This window comes from Pinus tabuliformis, chromosome 3_1, assembly GCF_031772625.1.
Source record: "Pinus tabuliformis cultivar Carrire ecotype Pingquan chromosome 3_1, CPIR1, whole genome shotgun sequence".
Taxonomy (NCBI): Eukaryota; Viridiplantae; Streptophyta; class Pinopsida; order Pinales; family Pinaceae; genus Pinus; species Pinus tabuliformis.
Genome location: NC_142301.1, coordinates 477,312,877 through 477,338,889, shown reverse-complemented (window position 1 = coordinate 477,338,889; position 26,013 = coordinate 477,312,877). Strand labels below are relative to the sequence as shown.

Here is a 26,013-nt window from a genome sequence, read left to right as displayed (position 1 = left end):
GAAAGATGGTGCTTTAGTTGTTGAGCACTTGAATGCATTTAATATTACTACTAATCACCTTGCCTCTGTTAAAATAATTTCAGATGATGAAATTAGAGCCATATTACTGATGTGTTCTCTGCCAAATAGTTGGGAAAATATAATTGTAGCTATGAGAAATTCAACAAATACAAGGACCCTAAAGTTTGATGATGTCAGCAATAGTTTAATGAATAAGGAGCTACAACACAAGTCAATTGTGGAAAACCAGGGAGGAGAAGCTCTAATTCTAGCTGATAGTGGTAGAAGAATGGATCAAGGTTGGCAAGGGTGATCAAGATTGAGAGGCCGATCAAAATCAAGGAGAGGCAGAATCATCTGCTTTCATTGTGGCAAATCGGGGCACATGAAGAAAGAATGTCGATTTTGGAAGAAAGGACAAAAGGATTAGAGACCGTCCAATTGTTGCACTAAAAATTTTCCCCTTGACATTCTGCAATCTGTGTGAGTCCATTTCCACTCATACTTTCCTTCTTTGCAAGTTTTAAGCCTTAGTTCCTCATATCAAGCCTTGAAATAAGAGAAAGCCCTCAAAAGTCTCTAAGACTATGGTTCTACACTTTCTCTTTGCATTACCTGCGGTCTCGCACCTAATAGCCATGGCTCCTGCGCACCTGACCACTTTGTCTCTGTGTTATGGGTGTGGATCCCTATAAAAGTTAAAAAAGCGTGAGTATATTCTAAAAAGCTCACTTTCAGTCATTTCTAGAAGCTTCTAGAACGAATGTTGAGGTGGCAAGTTCACTCTCTTAAGGTTCATGCATCCCTTACCTTAAGGAGCTAACCCCTTGATGTGAGGAGCTTATCCCTTTGAAGGAGGACTCTATCCCTTCATACGTGGACCTATAACCTCTTCCTCTGCAATACAAAATGAATCATTGGGCCGGTTACTTGGGAGGTTGAAAGCTAAATATTTTTGAGGTGAAATGCTGCTGGAACTTAGTCTTCTTTAGTTGAGTTTTTATGAGGAGATATTACATAACTTTAAGATCTCATTTGGAAGAGTGCAAGGCTTGTCAAAGTAAAGGAAATTCATGTTTCAGACCCCATGAAGAGCTTGTTTAACATCAAGGCTAAAAAGGTTGTAAGGTTCTTCTACTTCAAAGTTAATAAAAATAAGTTTGTTTTTCTCAATAAGTTGTTGATGTATTGTTTATTTTATGGATTCCTTGATCACCATAATAGACATGATTTATGATATCTACTATGCAGGTTCTATTTAATATTTGCTTGTTTATGATTGAAGGTTCTCAAAGGTAACTTTTTCTAAGGATTGAAGGATGGCTACTACAAACAAGCGTTGGATCTAAGGTAGGGTCTTAACACCTCTATAGTATTTGTTTATTAATTGCATATGTCTAGAGAAAGATAGATTTGTTTGTCTGTTTGTTGCTAGACTATCTTCTGATACTAGGGAGATCAGTCTTGTCCGCAAGGTCGATTTATCCGGCCAACACCAATACAAATCACAAGTCATCGATCACAAATGAAGGTGAGATTACTGGTGTAGCCACAGATGGTGATGTGTTGTTTACTGTTTCAGTAGACGATGCATGCGTATATACAACTAGCAGTAGCTTTGATTGGATCCTTAACTCTTGGCATCTCACCATGTAACCCCATGCATAGATAGTTTTGTTTCATATAATCCTGGTTATTCTGGTAGAGTGCAATTGGGGAATAATCATTTTTTCAGTATTGTTGGAGTGCGAGATGTCTAGATCAAGATGAAAGATGGAGAAGATATATTGTTGAAACAGGTCAGAAATGTACCAAAAATGTGCATGAGTTTAATCTCTATGGGACGAATAGATGATGAAGGCTATTCAACAAGCTTTGGAAAAGGAGCCTGGAAAATTAGCAAAGGTGCATTGGTAATGGCCAAAGGACCCAAGACATGAACATTATACATATTGAAGACACTAATAGAAAAATAAGATTTGATTGCTATCACAAAAGAAGGAAATTCAACAGATCTGTGGCATAAGAGTTTGGGTCACGTGAGGGAGAAGGGCTTAAAAATCCTTGTTGGTAAAAATTTATTGCCAGGTTTGAAATCCTGCAATCCTGACCTTTGTGAGCATTGTAAATATCATAGACAAAGAAGGGTTTCATTCCTTACAGGTGGCCATGACAGAAAGATAAATGTGTTAGAATTGGTACACTTAGATGTATTTGAGCCTGTTAACATCAAATCATTAGGAGGAGCATCATATTTCGTAACATTTATAGATGATGCATCCAGGAAGGTTTGGGCATATCCTATGAAAAATAAAAGTAAAGTATTTGGAATATTTCAAAATTCAACGTTGCTGTTGAAAGAGAGAATAATAAATTGCTGAAGTGCTTAAGAAGAAATAATGGTGGAGAATATTGCTCAAATCCATTTAAGGAATATTTCAACAAGATTAGGATAAAGCATGAGAAGATTGTGCCTGGTACTCCTCAACAAAGTGGTGTCACAGAAAGGATGGATCGCACCATTGTGGAAAATGTGTGAAGTATGTTGTCCAATTTCAGTTTGGAGAAGAAATTTTGGGCTAAAGAAGTCAAGACCACTTGCTACCTCATAAATAGATCTCCAACTACAGCCTTGGATGGCAGTATCCCTGAAGAAGTTTGGACTAGTAAGAAGTTGAACTATTCTCACCTGAAAATCTTTGGATGTGAAGCATTTGTACATATTCCCAAAGAAAATAGAACTAAGCTAGATGATAAATCCATAAAATGCATTTTTTTGTGATATGCAGATGAAGATTTTGGTTATCGTCTATGGGATCCAGTCAAACATAAAATTATTAGAAGCAGGGATGTTGTATTTAATGCGTTAGAAATGTTCAAAAGGACTTTAGGTGAGTTGGAGGTCAAGAAGGTTATTGACATGTTTGAAGAGTAGTAGGAAAACATACCACCAATACAAGAAAATGAACAACAAATTCAGGAGCATGAAGAACATCAAGCGGAAAATGATGAAAAACAAGAAGAAGGAATCTTGCAGGAACCTTTACAGGAGATTCAACCTGATAATACACCACCACAGTTGGCTCACAAATCTTCTAGGCCTCATAAGCCTTCACAAAGGTATCCTCCTTCAAACTATATTTTGTAAACTGATGAAGGTGAACCTAATTGTTTTAAAGAAGCTTGTAAATTCGAGCACAACAAAGAATGGAAGAAAGCAATGGAGGAAGAAATGAGCTCTTTGCAGGGAAACAAAACTTGAGAGTTGGTAAACCTCCCAAAAGGCAGAAAGGCTCTACAAAAGAAATGGGTGTACAGGATTAAGCATGAAGGTGATGAAGAGAAGGAGAGGTATAAAGCAAGGCTGGTGGTGAAAGGATTTTCCAAAAAATAAGGTATTGACTTCATTGAAATTTTCTCACCTATTGTTAAAATGTCATCTATTAGAGTCATTCTTGGTCTAGTTGCTGCTTTAGAACTAGAATGTGAACAGATAGATGTAAAAACTGCATTCCTTCATGGTGAATTGGAGGAAGAAATTTATATGGAGAAACCAGAAGGATTCATAGAAAAAGGCAAAGAAGGCCTTGTTTGTAGGTTGAAGAAGAGTCTTTATGGGTTGAAATAGGCACCTCGACAATCATACAAGAAATTTGATTCATTCATGTTGGAACATGGTTTTCAGAGGTTGGAAGCTGACAATTGTGTCTATATCAAGAGGTATGATCAAGGAAAGTTTATGATATTATTGTTATATGTGGATGACATGTTGATTGTTTCGCATGAAAAGAATAAGATCAATAGGTTGAAGAAATATTTGGGTAGAAAATTTGCAATGAAGGAATTGGGACCAACACAACGGATATTGTGCATGCGGATTATGCGTGACAGGAAAAACAAAACGTTGTGGATGTCACAAGAAAAGTATATCAAGAAGGTGCTTGGCAGGTTTAATATGAAGGATGCCAAGTCAGTTGGTACACCCCTTGCAGCCCACTTCAAGCTGAGTACTGAATTATGTCCTAGTGATGACAAGGAGAAAGAAGAGATGAGAAATATTCCTTATGCTTCAGCAGTTGGTAGCTTTATGTATGCCATGGTATGCACACAAGAAGACATTGCATATTCAGTGGGAGCAGTGAGTAGGTTCCTTGTCAATCCAGACAAACAACATTGGTAAGCAGTAAAATGGATTTTGAGGTATCTCAAGGGTACTAGTCATTATTGTTTATGTTTTCGACATGATGAGACTATGCTTGAAGGATTTACAGATGCGGATATGGCTGGAGATATGGATAGCAGAAAGTCCACTACAGATTATTTGTATACATTTTCAGGTGCAATAGTATCTTGGGTGTCAAGGCTACAAAGAATAGTAGCCCTCTCTACAACATAAGAAGAGTACATAGCTGCAATAGAAGCTTGTAAAGAGATGTAGTGGATGCAGGGATTTTTAGGAGAGATAGGAATAAAGCAGGACAAGTATGTGTTATATTGTGATATTCAGAGTGCCATTCACTTGGCGAAAAACCCAACATTTCATTCAAAAACCAAGCACATTGACTTAAGGTACCATTAGATCCGGCATGTGTTGGAGGAAGAACAGTTATCCTTGGAAAATATCCATACAGATAGGAACCCTTCTAATATGCTCACTATGATTCTACCATGAAATAAACATGAGTTATGTAGAGGCATGGTAGGACTCAGTGTGACTCGATGAATTTTATTTGGCTTCAAGTGGGAGAATGTTAAGTGTGAAGTCAAATTCACGCAGGATTCTAGATCCCTCTAGATCATATATTTCTAGATCTCCACACCGCCATTAGTTTCTAGATCTCCAGGCTTCTAGATCTTTCTACACTGCCATTAGTTTCTAGATCATTCCAGATCTCCATTTGAATCACATACAGGATTCTAGATCCTTCTTCTGCCTCCATAAATTTGTAATTTCTCTGGCCAAGGAATGCAAGCCAAGGCCCAAGCCTGTTATGTAATGCTAAGTCATTTCTGTTGTATAGTGATTGTTTTATCTATTTTGTTGTTTCTGACTAAGTAATCTTGTTGTTTCTCCATTTGTTTGTCTCTATGAATTATTCTCTATTATTGTCGTCTAAGTCTCTGAGTATAAATCCATTGTGTGTTATATATGCTTTGGTCTAACATTATTAGATATAAAAAAAGAACAAAAGAATATGACAACTATTTATTGTGATAACCTATTTACCATTGCCATAACTAAAAATCTTGTATTTCATAATCGCACCAAACACATTAATACCAAATATCATTTCATAAAACACTATGTGGTAAAAGGAGAAATCGAAAGAAATTTTTGTACAACAATCAATTTTCGGATATATTTGCCAAAGCACTACCAAAAGGGAAGTCCCAATACATGAGAAATATGTTTGGAATCACCTCATTAAGCATTAAGCGGAAGTGTTGAGGATAATGCTTAATGATGTTATGTTATGTAATTGTTGACAAATTAGTCAGCAAATTTTGTGTTAGTGAGTTATCATAATTAGGACAACAAATTAATAGGTGTAGTCAAGATTGAAAGTTATTATTCACCAAATTATTAGTAGCAATAGATTAGAATCAGAGATTAGTCAAATAATTGATAATCCAATTAGAAATATGTTGGCTACATAATAATGTATTCATTGCTCCCATAAATATATGAGATTCAAATGAGAATTGAGCTTATAAAATGAAAACCAAACTTCTTTATTTTTTATTCATTGGTTTTTTCCTATTTTCAAATATATGCACTTCATAGATTTAACATTTAAAAATATTTATATTTATTTATATTATAATATTATCAAAAATGATATTATTTCTGATTTTATATTTGTATGTTAAAATTTTCGATACTATATACCTCTCTTGAGCTATCTTTTCCCTAACGAATTTTATCTATTTGAGATTTTTGCATTAATGCATGGAATTCTTTAAAATCCTTCGGGTCTCAATAGAACTGAATGCACAAAGTAATGTCGAATCTTGTAGACAAGTGTAGATTACTTTATCTTTTTCCAAACGAAATTCATTTAGTTGCGAATTTTGCATTAATGCATGGAATTATATAAAGACCTTTGAGTTTCAATAGGATTGAATGGACAAAGTAATGTCGAAGTGTGTAGAGAAGTGTAGATAGAATAACGTCAAGTATTTGTCTATGAAGGTCAAACATGTTTTAGTCTATTGTCAACAAAATCCTTTTTTTTTTAATCTTCTTATTTTAGAAAAAAATGGGTTATGGTGTTAATTGTGTTTCTAATATATATATATATATATATATATTGTGTACTTTTCATCTTAAATATATCTATAAAAAATAATATAATTCACCGCTTTTAAGATCAATGAAGGACTATATGAATGGAGAGTGATGCCTTTTAGGTTGTCCAATGCACCAAGTACATTCATGAGGCTTATGAATGAAGTTATTAAAGAATTCATTGGTAAATTTGTAATCGTATATCTGGATGATATATTAGTCTATAGCAAATCCAAGGAGGAACACTTGAGGCATTTAAATTATGTTTTACAGAAGCTGCAACAAGAAAAATTATTGTTGAATCTGAAGAAGTGTTTGTTTATGAAAGAGGAGCTGGTGTACTTGGGATTTGTTATCTCAGTGGAAGGATTGAAGATGGATCCAGAAAAGATCAAAGCAATTGTGGAGTGGCCTTCACCCAAGAGTATTTTTGAGGTAAGGAGTTTTCATGGTCTTGCTAGTTTTTACAGAAAATTCATTAAGAATTTTAGTAAGATTAATGCACCTATTATTGAGACCATAAAGAAAGATAAACAACCATTTAAATGGACTGTTGAAGCAAAGAGAAATTTTTAGCTGTTAAAGAAGAAAATAACTGAAAAGCCTGTTTTGGTTCTTCCTTTTTTTAACAAAACTTTTCAAGTTAAGTGTGATGCCAACACAAAACCAATTGGAGGAGTTTTAAGCCAAGAAGATAGACCAATAGCTTTCTTCAGTGAAAAGCTAAATGATGCAAAAAAGAAGTATTCTAAATGGGTTTAGGGTTTAGGGTTTAGGGTTTAAATGGGTAGAATATCTTCAAGGCTTTCATTTTGTGTTAAAGCATATAACTGGACAGTCAAACAAAGTCGCAGATGCCTTGAGTAGGAGAAGTGTATTGCTGCAAGAAAGTCAAATCCACGTGTTGGGGTTTGATTTTCTTAAGGAATTATATGAGACCGATTCAGGTTTTAAGGAGGCATTTGAGGCTTGTAAAAATCCTATTTTGATGGACATGAGCAAGTGGCTGGATTATTTTATACAAGATGGACTGTTATTTAAGAAAAATCAGCTGTGCATACCAAACTGTTCAATGAGAGAAAATTTAATCAAAGAGAAGCATAGTGGAGGACTTGTAAGACATTTTGGTAGAGAGAAGACCTTTGAACAGCTCAACAGATTTTACTTTCTGACCAAAAATGAAATCTGAAGTAGAGAAGTATGTAAGAAATTGTAAAGTTTGCCAGTATGCAAAAGGAAGGAGCCAGAACACAGGGTTGTATATTCCATTGCCAATTCCAGACAGGCCTTGGGATATGGTAAGTATGGATTTTGTGCTAGGATTGCCAAAGAATCAAAGAGGCTATGATTCAAATTTTGTTGTAGTGGACAGATTTTCAAAAATGGCACACTTTATTCCATGTTATAAAACTAGTGATGCTTCTCATATTGCCAACTTGTTTTTAAAAGAAATTGTAAGATTACATGGATTGCCCAAAAGCATTGTTTCAGATAGGGATACAAAGTTCGTTGGACATTTCCGGAGAACACTATGGAAGAAGCTGGGAAATAAATTAAGTTTCAGTTCTGCCTATCGTCCACAAACTGATGGACAGACTGAAGTTGTGAATAAAAGTTTAGGCAATCTTTTGAGGAGCTTTACTGCAGAACATCCAAAGCAATGGGATCAAGTGTTACCACAAGTTGAATATGCATATAAGGACTCACCAAACAGGAGCTTAGGACAGAGCCCATTCCATATTTTTTATGGAATGCACCCTAGGGGAATATCTGAATTAAGGAATTTGGGAAAAGAAGAAGTGAGAAGTGCAAAAGGTGAAGACTTTGCTTCAAGAATGCAGGTGATACATGAATAGGTGAAACAACAGCCACAAGACAGCAACATTCAATATAAAACCAGAGCAGACATGAGGAGAAGAGAAATGAACTTTGAAGTTGGAGACTTGGTTTTAGCGCACCTCAGAAAAGAGAGATTTCCAAAGGGAAAGTATAATAAGTTAAAATCCAAGAAAATTGGACCATGCAGGGTGCTAAGGAAATTCTCTGCAAATGCTTATGAGATTGAATTACCACCTGGTGTGGGAATATCACCAATTTTTAATGTTGCAGACTTGTACAAGTATGAGAATGAAGCTGCAGATGATACAACACAGGATCAAGAGACTCCAGAGGTTGACTGGGTAAAACAGTTACCCACAGCTAAGGATTTACAGCCAGAAAGAATTCTAGATAAGAAAGTGTATAAAAAGACAAGGGGAGGAGAATATTTCCAATATCTGGTGAAATGGAAGGGACATCTGATCACTGAAGCTACTTGGTTTACAGAAGACATTCTACAGAAATTGGGCAAATCTGTAGATGAGCTCATGGACAAGAGCCCATGAAGAATTTTGTCCTCAGGAGTCTGATGCGGGAGCATGTGACTCAGGGGGGAGAAATCTTCCAAATTATTCCAAAAATCCAAAAAAAATCTATAGGAAATGGAGTGGGGTCCTTTAGCCTGCAATTTCTATGCTTTCTTAGTTAAAAATAGAATAAATTCTAGCAATAAATCATGCTATTTGTAACAGAGCTTTTCAAGCTTTAAATCATCCTGTAAAGCGTGCTTTTCTTTGTATCGGATAAGGACCGAGAGGGCCATCCTTAGTTATACATAAAGAGGCAGCAAAGCTCTCCAGAGACGGAGGAGAGGGGCGAGTGCCATATTATTATTTTGGAAAAGAAATTTTCTCTCAGTGTCTCTTATTAAACGACTCAGTAATATGCATGCATAGATAGTGCCGACGGTTATGAATGGTTCTTATTTCCACACGCTGCAAATGATGTGTATTAATCATTGAAATTATTTTCCTTTCGTTTTATGTTATACAGGCTTGATTTTATAATTGCGCATATGTCCTAAGAACTTTTGCAAATTCCCATTAAGTTGTTGTAATGGAATTGAACTTTATAACTGTAAGTCCTCACCAAATTGGTTCAAGACCATATCGGCACCAAGCGGTCCTATGGAACTGTTAGTCGTATGATTGATTTACAAAGCCTTTCGGTGCAAAGGGAGTATAGCTCTACAGGTCGAGTTCCGAATTTGGAGCCGAATTGATATAAATTACAGTATATACTTATCACTGAGTCCGTCATTTCGGAGGTGGAAAGGTTGTTAATTGAGTCGACTGCCGAAAAGCAGAACCACCGATTTATTAAAGGCTGCGTATAAGTACATTGGGTCCGTTGATGTGGAGGACCGAGGATTATTGTTGAGCGATTGCCGACTTGTATGCACATTGACCGAACCCAACGTAGAAGGCAGGGATATATAGCCGAGAGCAGGGATATATATATATATACCGTCAGTTCATTATAAACGAGCCTTGGTCCATGGTAAGGCCCCACCTATAACTACCGCCGATGCGATCTAGCATCAGGCCAAAGAGCTAAGGGAGAACAAACGTGGCATATATATATATACATTATATTGCATAAGTCCGCCAATTGGATATCGCTGTTAAGAATTCACCGAAAAGCCACGGTTTGTTAATAAAACATGATATTGGGATTTTTTAAGAAATGAAATATCAGTTTAATGACTGATGCGCTCAATCCAGAAGAAAGGGAAATTGATGAAGTCATAGAAGATCTTGCTGGTAGAATAGAGAAATTGTCTCTAAAGCCTGCACCCTCACCATCAAAAACCAGGGAGGAAAAGATCTAACTCTAGCTGATCGTGGTAGAAGAATGGATCCAGGCCGGAATGGGTGATCAAGATCAAGAGGCCGATAAAAGTCAAGGAGAGGCAAAATCATTTGCTTTCATTGTGGCAAACCCAAGCACATGAAGAAAGAATGTCGATTCTAGAAGAAAGGACAAAAGGATCAGAGATCGTCTAATTTTTGCACTAAAAATTGTCACCTTGACATTCTTCAATCTGTGTGAGTCCATCACCACTCATACTTTCCTCCTTTGCAAGTCTTAAGCCTCAGCTCCTCATATCAAGCCTTGAAAATAAGAGAAAGCACTCAAAAGTCTCTAAAACTCTGGTTCCACACTTTCTCTTTGCATTACCTGCGGTCCCCCACCTAATGGCCATGGCTCCTACACACCTGACCACTCTGTCTCTGTGTCATGGGTGCGGAACACTATAAAAGTTAAAAAGGCACGAGTATATTCTAAAAAACTCACATTTAGTCATTTATAGAAGCTTCTGGAAGGAATGTTGAGGTCGCAAGTTCGCTCTCTTAAGGTTCATGCATCCCTTACGTTAAGGAGCTAACCCCTTAATGTGAGGAGCTTATCCCTTTGAAGGATGACTCTACCCCTTCATATGTGGACATGTAACCTCCTCCTCTGCACTATAAAATGAACCATTGGGCTGGTTACTTGGGAGGTTGAAAGCTGAATATTTTTGAGGTCAAATGTTGTTGGAACTTAGTCTTCTTTAGTTGAGTTTATATGAGGAGAGATTACATACCTCTAAGATCTCATTTGGAAGAGTGCAAGGCTTGTCAAAGTAAAGGAAATTCCGGTTTCGGACCCCAAGAAGAGCTTGTTCAACATCAAGGCTGAAAAGGTTGTAAGGTTCTTCTACTTAAAAGTTAATACAAATAAGTTTGTTTTTCTCAATAAGTTGTTGATGTATGGTTTATTTTATGGATTCCATGATCACCATAATAGACATGATTTATGATATTTGCTATGCAGGTGCTATTTAATGTTTGCTTGTTTGTGATTGCAGGTTCTCAAAGGTAGCTTTCTCAAAGGATTGAAGGATGGCTACTACAAACAAGTATTCGATCTAAGGTAGGGTCTTAACACCTCTATAGTATTTGTTTATAAATCACACATGTCTAGAGAAAGATAGATTTGTTTGTCCATTTGTTCCTAGACTATCTTCTGATACTAGGGAGATCGGTCTTGTCTGCAAGATCGATTTATCTGGCCAACACCAATACAAATCACAAGTCATCAATCACAAATGAAGGTGAGACTACTAGTGTAGCCATAGATGGTGATGTGTTGTTTACTGTTTCAGTAGAGGATGCATGTGTATATACATCTAGCTGTAGCTTTGATTGGATCCTTGACTTTGGGGCATCTCACCATGTAACGCCATGCAAAGATAGTTTTGTTTCATATAATCCTGGTTATTATGGTAGAGTGCATTTGGGGAATAATCATTTCTGCAGTATTGTTGGAGTGAGAGATGTCCAGATCAAGATGAAATATGAAGAAGATATATTGTTGAACAGGTCAGGAATGTACCAAAAATGTGCATGAGTTTAATCTCTATGGGACGACTAGATGATGAAGGCTACTCGACAAGCTTTGGAAAAGGAGGCTGGAAAATTAACAAAGGTGCATTGGTCGTGGCCAAAAGACCCAAGACAGGAACATTATACATATTAAAGACATTGATAGAAAAATCAGATTTGACTGTTATCACAAAAGAAGGAAATTTAGCAGATTTGTGGCATAAGCGTTTGGGTCACGTGAGTGAGAAGAGCTTAAAAATCCTTGTTGGTAAAAATTTATTGCCAGGTTTGAAATCCTACAATCTTGATCTTTGTGAGCATTGTATATATGGTAGACAAAGAAGGGTTTCATTCTTTACAGGTGGCCATGACAGAAAGAAAAATGTGTTAGAATTGGTACACTCAGATGTATTTGGGCCTGTTAACATCAAATCATTAAGAGGAGCATCATATTTTGTAACATTTATAGATGATGCATCTAGGAAGTTCTGGGCATATCCTATGAAAAATAAAAGTAAAGTGTTTGGAATATTTCAAAAATTCCACATTGTTGTTGAAATAGAGACTAACAAATTGTTGAAGTGTTTAAGAATAGATAATGGTGGAGAATATTGCTCAAATGCATTTAAGGAATATTGTAACAGGTTTGGGATAAAGCATGAGAAGATTGTGCCTGGTAATCCTCAATAGAATGGTGTCACAGAAAGGATGAATCACACCATTATGGAAAAGGTGCAAATTATGTTTTCCAATTTCGTTTTGGAGAAGAATTTTTGGGCTGAAGCAGTCAGGACCACTTGCTACCTCATAAATAGATCTCCAACTACAGCCTTGGATGGCAGTATCCCTGAAGAAGTTTGGACTAGTAAGAAGTTGAACTATTCTCAATTGAAAATATTTGGATGTGAAGCATTTGTACATATTCCCAAAGAGAATAGAACTAAGCTAGATGATAAATCCATAAAATGCATTTTTTTGGGATATGCAGATGAAGATTTTGGTTATCGTCTATAGGATCTAGTCAAACATAAAATTATTAGAAGCAGGATGTTATATTTAATGAGTCAGAATGTTCAAAAGGATTGTAGGTGAGTTGGAGGTCAACAAGGTTATTGAAAAGTTTGAAGAGCAGCAGGAAAACATAATACCAATACAAGAAAATGAACAACAAATTCAGGAGCATGAAGAACAACAAGCGGGAACTGATGAACAACAAGAAGAAGGAATCTTGCAGGAACCTTTACAGGAGATTCAACCTGATAATGCACCACCACAGTTGGTTCGCAGATCTTCTAGGCCTCATAAGCCTTCACAAAGGTATCCTCCTTCAAACTATATTTTGTAAACTGATGAAGGTGAACCTAATTGTTTTAGAGAATCTTGTAAAGTTGAGCACAATAAAGAATGGAAGAAAGCAATGAAAGAAGAAATGAACTCTTTGCAGGAAAATAAAACTTGAGAGTTGGTAAACCTCCCAAAAGGTAGAAAGGCTCTACAAAACAAATGGGTGTACAGGATTAAGCATGAAGGTGATGAAAAGGAGGAGAGGTATAAAGCAAGGCTGGTGGTGAAAGGTTTTGCCCAAAAAGAAGGTATTGACTTCACCGAATTTTTCTCACCTATTGTTAAAATGTCATCTATTAGAGTCATTCTTCGTCTAGTTGTTGCTTTAGACCTAGAATGCGAACAGATAGATGTAAAAACTGCATTCTTTCATGGTGAATTGGAGGAAGAAATTTATATGGAGCAGCGAGAAGGATTCATAGAAAAAGGCAAAGAAGGCCTTGTTTGTAGGTTGAAGAAGAGTCTCTATGGCTTGAAACTGGCACCTCGACAATGGTACAAGAAGTTTGATTCATTCATGTTGGAATATGGTTTTCAGAGGTTGGAAGCTGACCATTGTGTCTATATCAAGAGGTATGATCAAGGAAATTTTATCATATTATTGTTATATGTGGATAACATGTTGATTTTTGGGCATGACAAGAATAATATCAATAGGTTGAAGAAATATTTGGGTAGCAAATTTGCAATGAAGGATTTGGGACCAGCACAACAGATATTGGGCATGTGGATTATGCATGACAGGAAAAACAAAAGGTTGTGGTTGTCACAAGAAAAATATATCACGAAGGTGCTTGGCAGGTTTAATATGAAGGATGCCAAGTAAGTTGGTACACCCCTTGTAGCCCACTTCAAGCTGAGTATTGAATTATGTCCTAGTGATGACAAGGAGAAAGAAGCGATGAGCAAGATTCCTTATGCTTTAGCAGCTGGTAGTTTGATGTATGCCATGGTATGCACATAACCAGACATTGCATATTCAGTGGGAGTAGTGAGTAGGTTCCTTGTTAATCCAGGCAAACAAAATTGGCAAGTAGTAAAATGGATTTTGAGGTATCTCAAGGGTACTCGTCATTATTGTTTATGTTTTCGTCATGATGAGACTATGCTTGAAGGATTTACAGATGTAGATATGGTTGGAGATATGGATACCATAAAGTCCATTACGGGTTATTTGTATACATTTCCAGATGTAGCAGTATCTTGGTTGTCAAGGCTACAAAGAATAGTAGCCCTCTCTACAACAGAAATAGAGTACATAGCTGCAACAGAAGCTTGTAAAGAGATGTTGTGGATGCAACGATTTCTAGGAGAGATAGGAATAAAGCAGGACAAGTATGTGTTATATTGTGATAGTCAAAGTGACATTAACTTGGTGAAAACCCCAACATTTCATTCAAAAACCAAGCACATTGACTTAAGGTACCATTAGATCCGGCATGTGTTGGAGGAAGAGAAATTATCCTTGGAAAAGATCCATACAGATAGGAACCCTACTAATATGCTCACTATGATTCTACCATGAAATAAACATGAGTTATGTAGAGGCATGGTAGGACTCGGTGTGACTTGATGACTTTTATTTGGCTTCAAGTGGGAGAATGTTAAGTGTGAAGCCAAATTGATGCAGGATTATAGATCCTTCTAGATCATACATTTCTAGATCTCCAGGATTCTAGATCTTTCTACACTGTCGTTAGTTTCTAGATCATTCCAGATCTCCATTTGCATCACATACAAGATCCTAGATCCTTCTTCTACCTCCATAGATTTGTAATTTCTCTGGCTAGGGAATGCAAGCCAAAGCTCAAGCCTGTTATGTAATGCTAAGTGATTTCTGTTCTCCAGTGATTGTTTTATCTATTTCATTGTTTCTGACTGAGTAATCTTGTTGTTTCTCCATTTGTTTGTCTCTATGAATTATTCTCTACTATTGCCGTCTAAGTCTCTGAGTATAAATCCGTTGTGTGTTATGTATGTTGTGGTCTAACATTATTAGATATAAAAAAAGAACAAAAGCATACCACAACTATTTATTGTGATAACCTATTTACCATTGCCATACCTAAAAATCTTGTGTTTCATAGTCGCACCAAACATAGTAATACCAAATATCATTTCATAAAAGACTATGTGGTAAAAGGAGAAATCGAAATAAAGTTTTGTACAACAATCAACTTTCGGATATATTTGCCAAAGAAATACCAAAAGGGAAGTCCCAACACATAAGAAACATGTTTGGAATCACCTCATTAAGCATTAAGCAAGAGTGTTGAGGATAATGCTTAATGATGTTATGTTATGTAATTGTTGACAAATTAGTGAGCAAATTTTGTGTTAGTCAATTATCATAATTAGGACAACAAATTAATAGATGTAGTCAATATTGAAAGTTATTATTCACCAAATTATTAGTAGCAGTAGATTAGAATCAAAGATTAGTCAAATAATTGATAATCCAATTAGAAATATATTGGCTATATAATAATGTATTCATTGCTCCCATGAATATATGAGATTCAAATGAGAATTGGGCTTATAATTGGACTTATTTTTTATTCATTAGTTTTTTTCTATTTTCATATATATGCACTTCATAGATTTAACATTTAAAAATATTTATATTTATTTATATAATAATATTAACAAAAATTATATTATTCCGGATTTTATATTTGTATGTTAAAATTTTCGATACCATATACCTCTCTTGAACTATCTTTTTCTTAACGAATTTTATCTATTTGAGATTTTTGCATTACTGCATGGAATTATATAAAGACCTTTGAGTTTCAATAGGATTGAATGGACAAAGTAATGTCGAAGTGTGTAGACAAGTGTACATAAAGTAACGTCAAGTATTTGTCTATGAAGGTCAAACATGTTTTAGTCTATTGTCAACAAAATCCTCTTCTTTTTTTAATCTTCTTATTTTAGGAAAAAATGGGTTATGGTGTTAATTATCTCATATATATATATCTTTTGTGTACTTTTCATCTTAAATATATGTATAAAAAATAATATAATTGACGCGCGTAAGTGTCTGTGATTATATTATTTTCAAACAAACATGTAAAAGACTATACCGTTTAAAGAAAAAATAAGATTGAAATTTATTTAGACGAAGAACATAGATTAACTATAAAACTCAACGACATGGACCAAAATCTTAATTCCTATCGATTTGAGTATGCAAGCCAACGTCCCCGTGGCTCTTTGCAAGAAGTAATCAAAATCACGAGCTCCATATAAAATGAGATGTTTAACATGATTCAAGGTAGATGTTCGATATTATTCAAGATATTTTCATTTAAACGAGAAGTTTAATCTAATACAGAATTTAGATTGAAAAACTAAAAAACCAAAAATAAACAACGACCCTGGAATAAACATCGACAATTAACCAGACATACCAACTCGCCTTGAATGTTTAAGGGAAATACTATTTTACACCAGTCACTCACACAGAAGATTAATGAATTATTTTTAATTCCTGGTAAATTGGGAACGGTATTCTTTGTACAAAATAACAATAAACTATGGCAATACATGGCAGAGAGTAAATCAATGGGTTGCTATTTGCTGTTCAGCTATTAGGCAGATTGATAAAGTAAAAATAAAGAAGCCACAAGTGAAATCACAATCAGTCTCACAAGAGAGAACTATTCGAAAGTTTACGAAGAATAGCCTTCACTATCTTTTGCTTCTGGCACCCGTATACAGAATCACAAGATTCCTTGAGTTGGAAGATGCGTTGATGAAAGCCTTCATACTCACGATGGACGGGCGCAATCTGTCTGTAGGTGGCCATGTTTCTGCAATCTAAAAGCAGACGTCCAATGTGACCAGGGCAAGTTGCAACCAGTGTTTCTTTGGCAATTTTTAGATTATACAGATATTTTCTGTAAGACTCTTCCTCATATTTACCATGATCACATTCCTCCGAATTTAGGCAAAGCCGGGCAAGATAGAAGAGAATAAACGAAGACCGAATCATCATTCTACCCCGTTCTCGCAATATCCCTCCAGGACATTCCAACCAGTCATCTAGTTCTTCAGACAGCTTTGCGTCGCTCTTAGGCAGACCGGAAGCCAAATAGGCCGAAACAAAATTTTCATACTTTCCTTTCTTACCATCGACAGCTTCTACAATTCCTTCCAACCGGCATCGTTCACAGGTACAGGAGAAACCCCACGTCCTGCAAGCAGCTTGGCGAACACGGTATGGAAAAAGAACGTTGAAGTAGGGGATGGTGATTTCCTCGCCTTCCTTGACGTCCTTGGTCGCATGAATGCTCATAACATCGCCGACGTTGATTCTGGAGGCGTTGGGAAGGCGGGAATGGTTGATGAGAGACGGAATCAGCCAAATACCGTAGTAACTCCTATTTTCAGCAGGATTCGTCCAGTTATTCATGTTTTTTCGACACATATCATTGAACGCGATCGTCCTTAGGATACGCAGAATACCTTCGGGGCCGAGATTGTCATATTGTGGACGGATTCTCATATTCGACGCCGAAGTAGAAGGCGAATTGGACCGTAAAGTTTAATTCGAATTCCGGAAATTCAGGGACTGCCGCGAGTATTTAATTCAACAAAACCACGAGTCTCCCATCGGACCGCTTTTGCTGACGTAGTGGTTTTCCTCGAGGGGGCTCCGCTACTGTATACCATTTGACCCGTGTCCCCAGTACGTTTTGCAAAACAATTTTTTATCCGGATATAACATTCGTTTTGTTTGGGCAAGCAATATTTGTCCGATTGCAAAGATGGATCATGACCGTTGATTAAACCAAATTTAATGTACATGCTTGCACCAACCGGATATAACATTAGTTTTGTTTGGGCAAGCAATATTTGTCGGATTGCAAAGATGGATCATGACCGTTGATTAAACCAAATTTAATGTACATGCATGCACCAAATGGAGATTGCGTGAAGTTTTATTTTGACCGCCGATTTTATGATTAAAATATTTAATAAAATTTATTACAGGATCGTAAATGTAGGTAAAATATTTATGTTATTTTGTACTCTAGTATGGTCATGTTTTTTTTGTTGTTAAAAACATATGTAATGTAATATGTTTTTTTTGTGAGTTGACTATTGTAATGTAAGGAAAGAAACGCATAGCAGTGCGAAACAAAAATTAAAAGAGAGCAGCGTGAAAATACTATTGAGAAGGAAGCATTGTAACCATGTAGCAGCGCGTGAGTAGGGAGAAAGGGAATGCTCCAGAGAGCTTGAATGTAATGTTTTTTTATTGAATATGAATGTAAAACTGCAGCATCATATGTAAGAATTTTTTTATTTTACAGCATTAAATGTAAATGAAAAATTTACACACAGTAATGTAAATCTTTTCAAAATGAGACAGAGTAATTTTTTTTGAAGTTCTTCGTAAATTCCTCTGAGAGAGAAGAAGAAATATGTAAGAGACAGTTTATTAATGAATAGAAAGTTTTATGAGTGTTGTTGAAACTTTGTTCTCTGGAGAAATTGTTTTTGCTTCCCTGTGTTAAAGATCCTGTACAGAAAACAGAGCATTGCTATGTGTTCAATTTATTTGTTTTGGAATTTATGAGAAAATTCCCAATAGTGGTATCGGAGCTTCTCCATGCTCTTTGAAGGTGTCAAAGAAACTCAAGGAAGGTTCTTTTACTAAAGCAACTTCTCCAGCAGAGTGAAGACTTAGTCAAGAAAGGATCGAGGTATTTCTCAAAGTTTTGTGTAGGTGTTGAAGAGAGTCAGTGTTTTTATAAATACACAGTCAAATATTTGAAGCATAACTAAGAGTGCAAGGAATGGCTGGCTCCAGCACCAGCACTAGCATGAGTATTTTAATACTCAGCTCCCACAGTTTAATGGGAAAAACTATGAATATTGGGCAGTAACAATGAGAGCCATGTTTGCCTCACAAGATTTATGGGAACTTGTTGAATATGGGTTTGAAGAACTAGGAGATGAAGATGAGTTTAATAGATTAACTCGGATAGAGAAAGATCTGTTGAAGAGCAATAAGAAGAAGGATTCAAAAGCCCTCGTATTTTTGTATCAAGCAGTGCATGAAAGTGTATTTCTAAAGATAGCAGTAGCCAAGACATCCAAAGAAGCATGGAAAACTTTCAAGACAACCTATCAAGGCATGGAGAAAGTGAAGACAACAAAACTACAGTTGCGGAGGAGAGATTTTGAGAACCTGTGCATGAAGGAGTCAGATAATATTGTCTCATTCTTCATACATGTGATTGGTCTGGTCACACAGATAAGGTCTTATGGAGAAACTCTTGAAGAAAGGAGGATAGTGGAGAAACTATTGAGGGTCCTACCCTTAAAGTTCGATGTCACTGTCACCACCATAGAAGAGACAAAGGATCTCACAAACTTTTCAGTTGATGACCTACATGCATCACTGATAACACATGAGCAGAGGTTGAATAGAAATGAAAACTCATCTCTGGAGCAAGCCTTCAAGACCCAGATGTCCTTTGGAAGAGGAAGAGGTCAAAGCAGAGAAAACAAGAGAGGAAGAGGCAGAAGCCAAAACAGAGGTGGAAAGAATAGTCCAACAAATGCTCAAGGAAGAGGCAGCAATCCAAATCAGAACCAAGGCCAAGGCAGTAGTCAACAATGTGGACAACATCATGCTCAAGGACAAAGGTATGAAAAATCCAATGTCCAATGTTATTATTGTAAAAAATATGGGCATTATACCAATGAATGTAGGAAGAAGCAGCATGATATAAATAATAGATCTAGTGCAAATATTACTAGAGAAAATATCAGCCAAGATAATGTGCTTTTAGCTTGTAATATGGCTGAAACAAACAGTGAAGATATATGGTTTCTAGATTCCGTTTGTAGTAACCATATGACAGGAAACATAGCCCTGTTTTCTGCTTTAGATCAGAGTGTAAAGTGACAAGTCACACTTGGGATTGATAGTAAAATTTCTGTTATGGGAAAAGAATAAGTAAAAATATTTACAAAGAAAGGTGAGAAGAAAACCATACCAGATGTCTATTATATTCCTGGAATGAAGTGTAACCTCTTAAGTATTAGACAACTTGTTCAAAAGAGTTACAATGTTTTCTTTGAAAATGATGTATGCACCATCATGGATAGAGCACCCAACAAACGATGCATTGTTGAAGTGAAGATGACAAGGAATAGGATGTTCCCTCTCAGAATAAAGGCATATTTGAAAAATAAAGAAGTAATAGCAGCAGTGACACAAGAGTCTTTCCAAAGCGTAACAAAGAATGAAAATTGGTTGTGGAACTTGAGATTTGGACATCTTAACATTGCAGGTCTTAACTTGTTGAGTAGAAAAGGTATGGTAAGAGGATTACCATTGAGAGAGAAACCAAACAGCGTTTGTGAAGGTTGTATCTTGCGGAAACAACACAGAGAAGGTTTTCCATCAGGGAAAAGCATAAGGGCAAAGACACCGTTAGAGATTGTCCACTCAGAGTTATGTGGACCGATGCAAAATCCATCACTAGTAGGCAGCTAATATTTTATAACATTCATTGATGATTTTACTAGAAAAACTTGGGTTTATTTCCTAAAGAACAAAAGTGAAGTGTTTGAAAAAATTCGAAAGTTAAAAGCACTTGTAGAAAATCAAAGTGGGTTGCATATCAAAGTTCTAAGAACTGACAGAAGAGGTGAGTATATCTTCAAGGAATTCCTACGATTTTGTAGAGAAAATGGAATACACAAGCAATTAACCACAAGGTACACTCCGCAGCAAAATGGAGTAGCTAAAAGGAAGAATAGGACAATCATGGATATGGCGAGGAGCATGTTGAAGGAAAAGCATTTACCAAATGATTATTTGGCTGAAGCTGTATACTGTGAAGTATATATTTTGAATAGGTGTCCTACAAAAGTAGTGATGAACAAAGTGCCGGAAGAAGCATGGAGTGGGAGAAAGCAAGGAGTCACCCACATGAAAGTTTTTGGTTGTGTGGCTTATGCACACGTGTGGCTTATGCACACGTGTGGCTTATGCACACATTCCAGATCAACTAAGGAGAAAGTTGGACACCAAAGGGGAGAAATTTATTTTCATTGGATAAAATGAGGAATCCAAAGCTTACAGGTTGTATATCCCATCTACCAAGAAGTTTTTTGTGAGCATAGATGTTCAATTCATTGAGGAGGAAGCTTGGGATGGAAGCATAGAAAAAACAGTGAATGCTAAAAAATGTTCGTCTCATGATGAAGATGATGAGGAGATGGCTGAAATACATCCCCAAACAGCAGCGCCAACACAAAGGCAACAAGTGACACCCTTGAAGAGAAATGAAAGTGCTTCTCCAAGCACACCATAAGGAGGAAATTCAAGTGCTCCTTCAAGCACTTGCACACCAAATGAAAGAGGTAAGAAGTTCAGAAATTTAAGTGACATTTACGATGAAGGTATGAACTCTTTATTTGCTTTATATTGTCATGTTGATGACCCTATTCATTTCGAAGATGCAATTAAGGATAGGAAATGCATAGAAGCTATGGATGAGGAGATTAATACCATAGAAAGAAACAAGACATGGGATTTGGTTGAACTACCAAAAGGAAAATAAGTCATTGGAGTTAAATGGGTTTATAAGACCAAGAGTAATGTTGAAGGCAAAATAGAAAGACACAAGGCAAGACTTGTATTCAAAGGATATAAACAGCAGTATGAGAGAGATTATAAGGAGACTTTCGTCCCAGTTGTAAGAATGGAAACAGTGAGAGCAGTGTTGTCCATAGCAGCACAAAACAAGTGGAAATTTTACCAAATGGACATGAAGTCAGCATTCTTAATTGGAGTGTTAATGGAAGAGGTTTACCTTGAACAATCTCCAGGCTATGAAAAGAAAGGCCAAGAGCACAAAGAATGCAGATTGAAGAAAGCTCTTTATGGGCTAAAGCAAGCACCAAGAGTGTGGTACAGTTGGATAGATTCCTATCTACTGGAAAAAGGATTTGAGAAGTTTGAGGGAGAACCCACCCTCTACATCAAAGAAAAGGATGGTAAAATGCTAATTGTTGTGTTATATGTTGATGATGTTATTTTCACAGGTAACGATGATCATCTCATTGCAAGTTTCAAAACAGTCATGAAAGAAGAATTTGAAATTACTGACATGGTTTTGCTGAGATACTTCTTAGGAATAGAAGTAGATCACAATGAAAATGGAATTTTTATTTCACAAGCAAAATATGTTAATGAAGCTTTGAAAAGATTCAATATGCAGGACAACAAGGTAGCAATCACTCCCACACTAATGGGATTAAAACTCAACAAAGAGGACAACAACAAGGATTTTGATCCTAGTTTGTACAAGAGCATAGTTGGCAGCCTCATGTGTTTGATTGCAACTAGGCCGGACATAATGTATGCTATTAGTTTAATTTCCAGATTCGTGGAGAGGCCAAAAGAAGCACATTGGCAGGTAGCAAAAAGAATTCTAAGGTATGTTAAAGGTACTAAAAGGTTTGGCATTTTATATACTGTCTCAGAATGTTTAGATTTAGTTGGATACACTGATAGTGATTGGCCTGATAATGTAGATGATCGAAAAAGCACATCCGGTTATGTTTTTCAGATGGGTTCAGGAGCCATTTCATGGGCTTCTAAAAAACAGCCTATTGTAGGGTTGTCTATAGCAGAGACAGAATATGTGGCAGCTACAACAGCAGCATGTCAAGCAGTTTGCATGAGAAGAAAGTTAAGGAGCTTAGGCCAAGAGCAAGCAAAAGGAACGTTGAATTTTTGTGACAATAGCTCAGCTATTGCATTATCCAAGAATTCGGTGTTTCATAAGAAAATGAAACACATTGACACAAGGTTTCATTACATCAGGGAAACGTAAGCAATGGAGAAATTGTTTTAAAACATTGCAGGACTCAGGAACATGTTGCAGACATTCTGACAAAGCCATTGGACCAAAAAAGCTTTGAATTTTTGAGGAAATGTTTGGGTATGACTGAATGCCCAGCAGTTGAAATTAAAGGGGAGTGTTGAAATATTAATTTCAAACTGCTGCGCGTATTTAATTCAACAAAACCACCAGTCTCCCATCGAACCGCTTTTGCTGAGGCAATGGTTTTCCTCTGAGGGGCTCCGCTACTGTACACCATTTGACGCGTGTCCCCAGTACATTTTGCAAAACAACTTTTTATCGGAACGTAACATTCGTTTTTCTTGGGCAAGTGATATTCATCCGATTGCAAGGATGGATGATGAATGTTGATTAAACCAAAGTTAATGTACATGCCTGCAGCAAATGGAGATTGCATGAAGTTTCATTTTGACCGCAGATTTTATGAGTAAAATATTTAATGAAATTTATTATAGGATCGTAAATGTAGGTAAAATATTTATGTTATTTTGTACGGGAGTATGGTCATGTTTTTCTTGTTGTTTTTAAAAACATATGTAATGTAATATGTTTTTTTTTTTGAGTTGACTATTGTAATGCAAGGGAAGAAACACACAACAGTGCGAAACAAAAACAAGAACAGAGCAGCGTGAAAATATTATTGAGAAGAAAGCATTGTAAGCACGTAGCAGCGCGTGAGTAGGGAGAAAGGGAATGCTCAGCAGAACCTGAATGTAATATTTTTTTTTATTGAATATGAATGTAAAACTGCAGCAGCATATGTAAGAATTTTTTTTTATTTTACAGCAGTAAACGTAAATGAAAAATTTACACACAACAGTGTAAATCTTTTCAAAAGGAGACAGAGTAATTTTTTTTTATGTTCTTGGTGAATCCCTCTGAGAAAGAGGAAGAAATATGTAACAGGCAATTTATTAATGAATAGAAAGTTTTATGTGTGTTGCAGAAACTTTGTTCTCTGGAGATTTTTTTTTTGCTTCCCTGTGTTAAAGATCCTGTACATAAAACAAAGCATTACTCTATGTTCAGTTTATTTGTTTTGGAATTTATCAGAAAATTCCCAAGAGATCAAAGGGTCGAAGGAAAGAAATAACTTGAGCACCTCATCTCTTAAGCGAGTGATAGCCTTTTCTACATGCCAAACAAGATCGTGAGCCGTCAGAGCGTCATTCAGTTGACAACTGTAAGTGTCGCACCTAGCCAAGACCCTGGAAATAAGCAACACCGTTCCGACTTTCACAAACTTAGTAGTGTACAGTCCTTTGCCGTTTCCAATTACTGAGTTTTTGATCTCCACAGGCCCAATGTAATGAGCATCTGTTTTTCAATTGTTTGGTTCTTTTGCAATCCCCGCAATGGCTTCACCAAGACGGTAATATTCGATACACTTTTTCCCATAGAAATCGAGAAGAGATTTTGTTGATGTGCCACTGAGGCTCGATATAATGTCAACCAGGCACCAGTAGCCAACTTTATATCTCCCCAGTGATATATGTGATTCAATTTATACCTCTGTTCCTCGAATTATCGTCTCTTGAGAATCATCTAAACCACCAGTGATGGTGCAGCAGGTCTCGGCATCATCTAGCGCGTCTTAGTAGCGGCCAAGTTCAATGTACACCCTCGATCTCTTGGCGTATAGATGGAAATGACATGGCATCAGCTTCTTAAGCATTTCTTCAGTTTCCATTTCGAAAATGTATAGTTCGCATTTAGTGTAATTGGGAACACATGCGTCCCAGTCTTCGGTATCAAACACATGTCCTCCCCTTTCAAACGAATCATTCAATTTCTTTGGGTTGTTTTCCGAAAACTTCTGTACTCTCACCATTGACCTCGGATTGTCGACATCAAGCCACTGAAACCCATTAGTAGATTTCACCAAGGGAGGCTACTTTAGAGCAATTTTTGTGCCCTTTGGATAAGCCCTTTTTGCATAAGATTGATTGGAGGACAGGAAATCTGAACCAACGATTGACAAAGCAATCTCAGCCTCGGTATTTTTCTCTTTTATCACCGTATAAATTCTATCGAACCTAAAGGGATCAACGCAGAACTCCCCACAAATAACTATAAACTCAATCCTCTCCCCAATGAGCAACTCGCTGAGGCTAACCACAACGAGATCATACCAACGTCCTAAATCCTTATACTAGGTTCAAACCCCATTGAATGCATATGATCTGTCAGATATGGAGAGATATTCTCCAATGGCCATTGTAGACAATTTCTCAAGAGCTCTATTGTGAATGCTGCTAATAGACTCTAAATTAAAATCAGAGAGTGGACCAAGGCCAAAAATTTCCACAAGGCTCCGAAGGTCATGTGATGTACATGGTATACCTCGCGTAGAAGTTGCTGCGAGAGTCGGGACGAGAACTTTTTGTTCTGGAATCGCCGCTGTTGCTTTATCATTTTTTTCCATCTCATCTTTGATTATTTTTGAATGGTTCTGCATTAGCCAGGCCGATAGGATAGTAGAATTACTCTTGGTTTTCCTTGTACCTGTCTCCTCTGTCGAATTGCGAAACGCACATAAGATAAAGATGAAAAGTTCAAAACAATTTAAGCAGCAGAGAACATTGGTTTGGATGACAACACCAATAAATGGTTTTAGACCATAAATGAATGACCCAGTAGCTGGTAGCTAACATGACTTATGACCAAGAAGACCAACCTAAGCAATCTTTAATGTTATCCGACTGTAGTATTTAGGGTTCCCTCCCAATAACAAGAGGATGGGTTTGTGAAACAAGAACTATTCTCCAGTGGCCATTCTAGACAATTTCTCAAGAGCTCTATTGTGAATGCTATTAATAGACTCCAAATTTGAATCAGAGAATATGTTGACAAGGTTTTGAAGATCATGTGATGAAGAAGGTATACCTAGCGTAGAAGTCGCTGGTCGAATCGGCACGAGAGCTTTTTCTTCTAGAATCGCCACCGCTGCTTTATCCTCTTTTTTCATCTCATCTTGGTTATTTCTGGTTGGTTCACCATTAGCCACATGGATAGGATATCAGACTTATCTCTTGCCCTTCCCTGTCTCTGTCTCGTATGTTGACTTGTGAAACATGCATAAGACAAAGATAAAGAAGAAAAGTTCAAAAACAATTTAGGGAGCAACGCAAATCGGTTTGGAATATAACGACAATAAATGATTGTTATATGAGTTATCGATGGTTTAAGAAAACAAGATAGCCACTGCCGTGGCGGTAGTCCCTGCAGGGGTCTG

At 36.6% G+C, this 26,013-nt stretch overlaps 1 protein-coding gene across 1 annotated transcript; it reads right to left on the bottom strand.

Annotated features, from left to right (window-relative positions):
* Window positions 1–16,528: 16,528 nt before the first annotated feature.
* Window positions 16,529–17,389, bottom strand: LOC149187857 (uncharacterized). The gene has a single exon (XM_089409797.1). The coding sequence runs from the start codon at window positions 17,387–17,389 to the stop codon at window positions 16,529–16,531; it is 861 nt and encodes a 286-aa protein (XP_089265923.1).
* Between the last annotated feature and the right edge of the window lie 8,624 nt (window positions 17,390–26,013).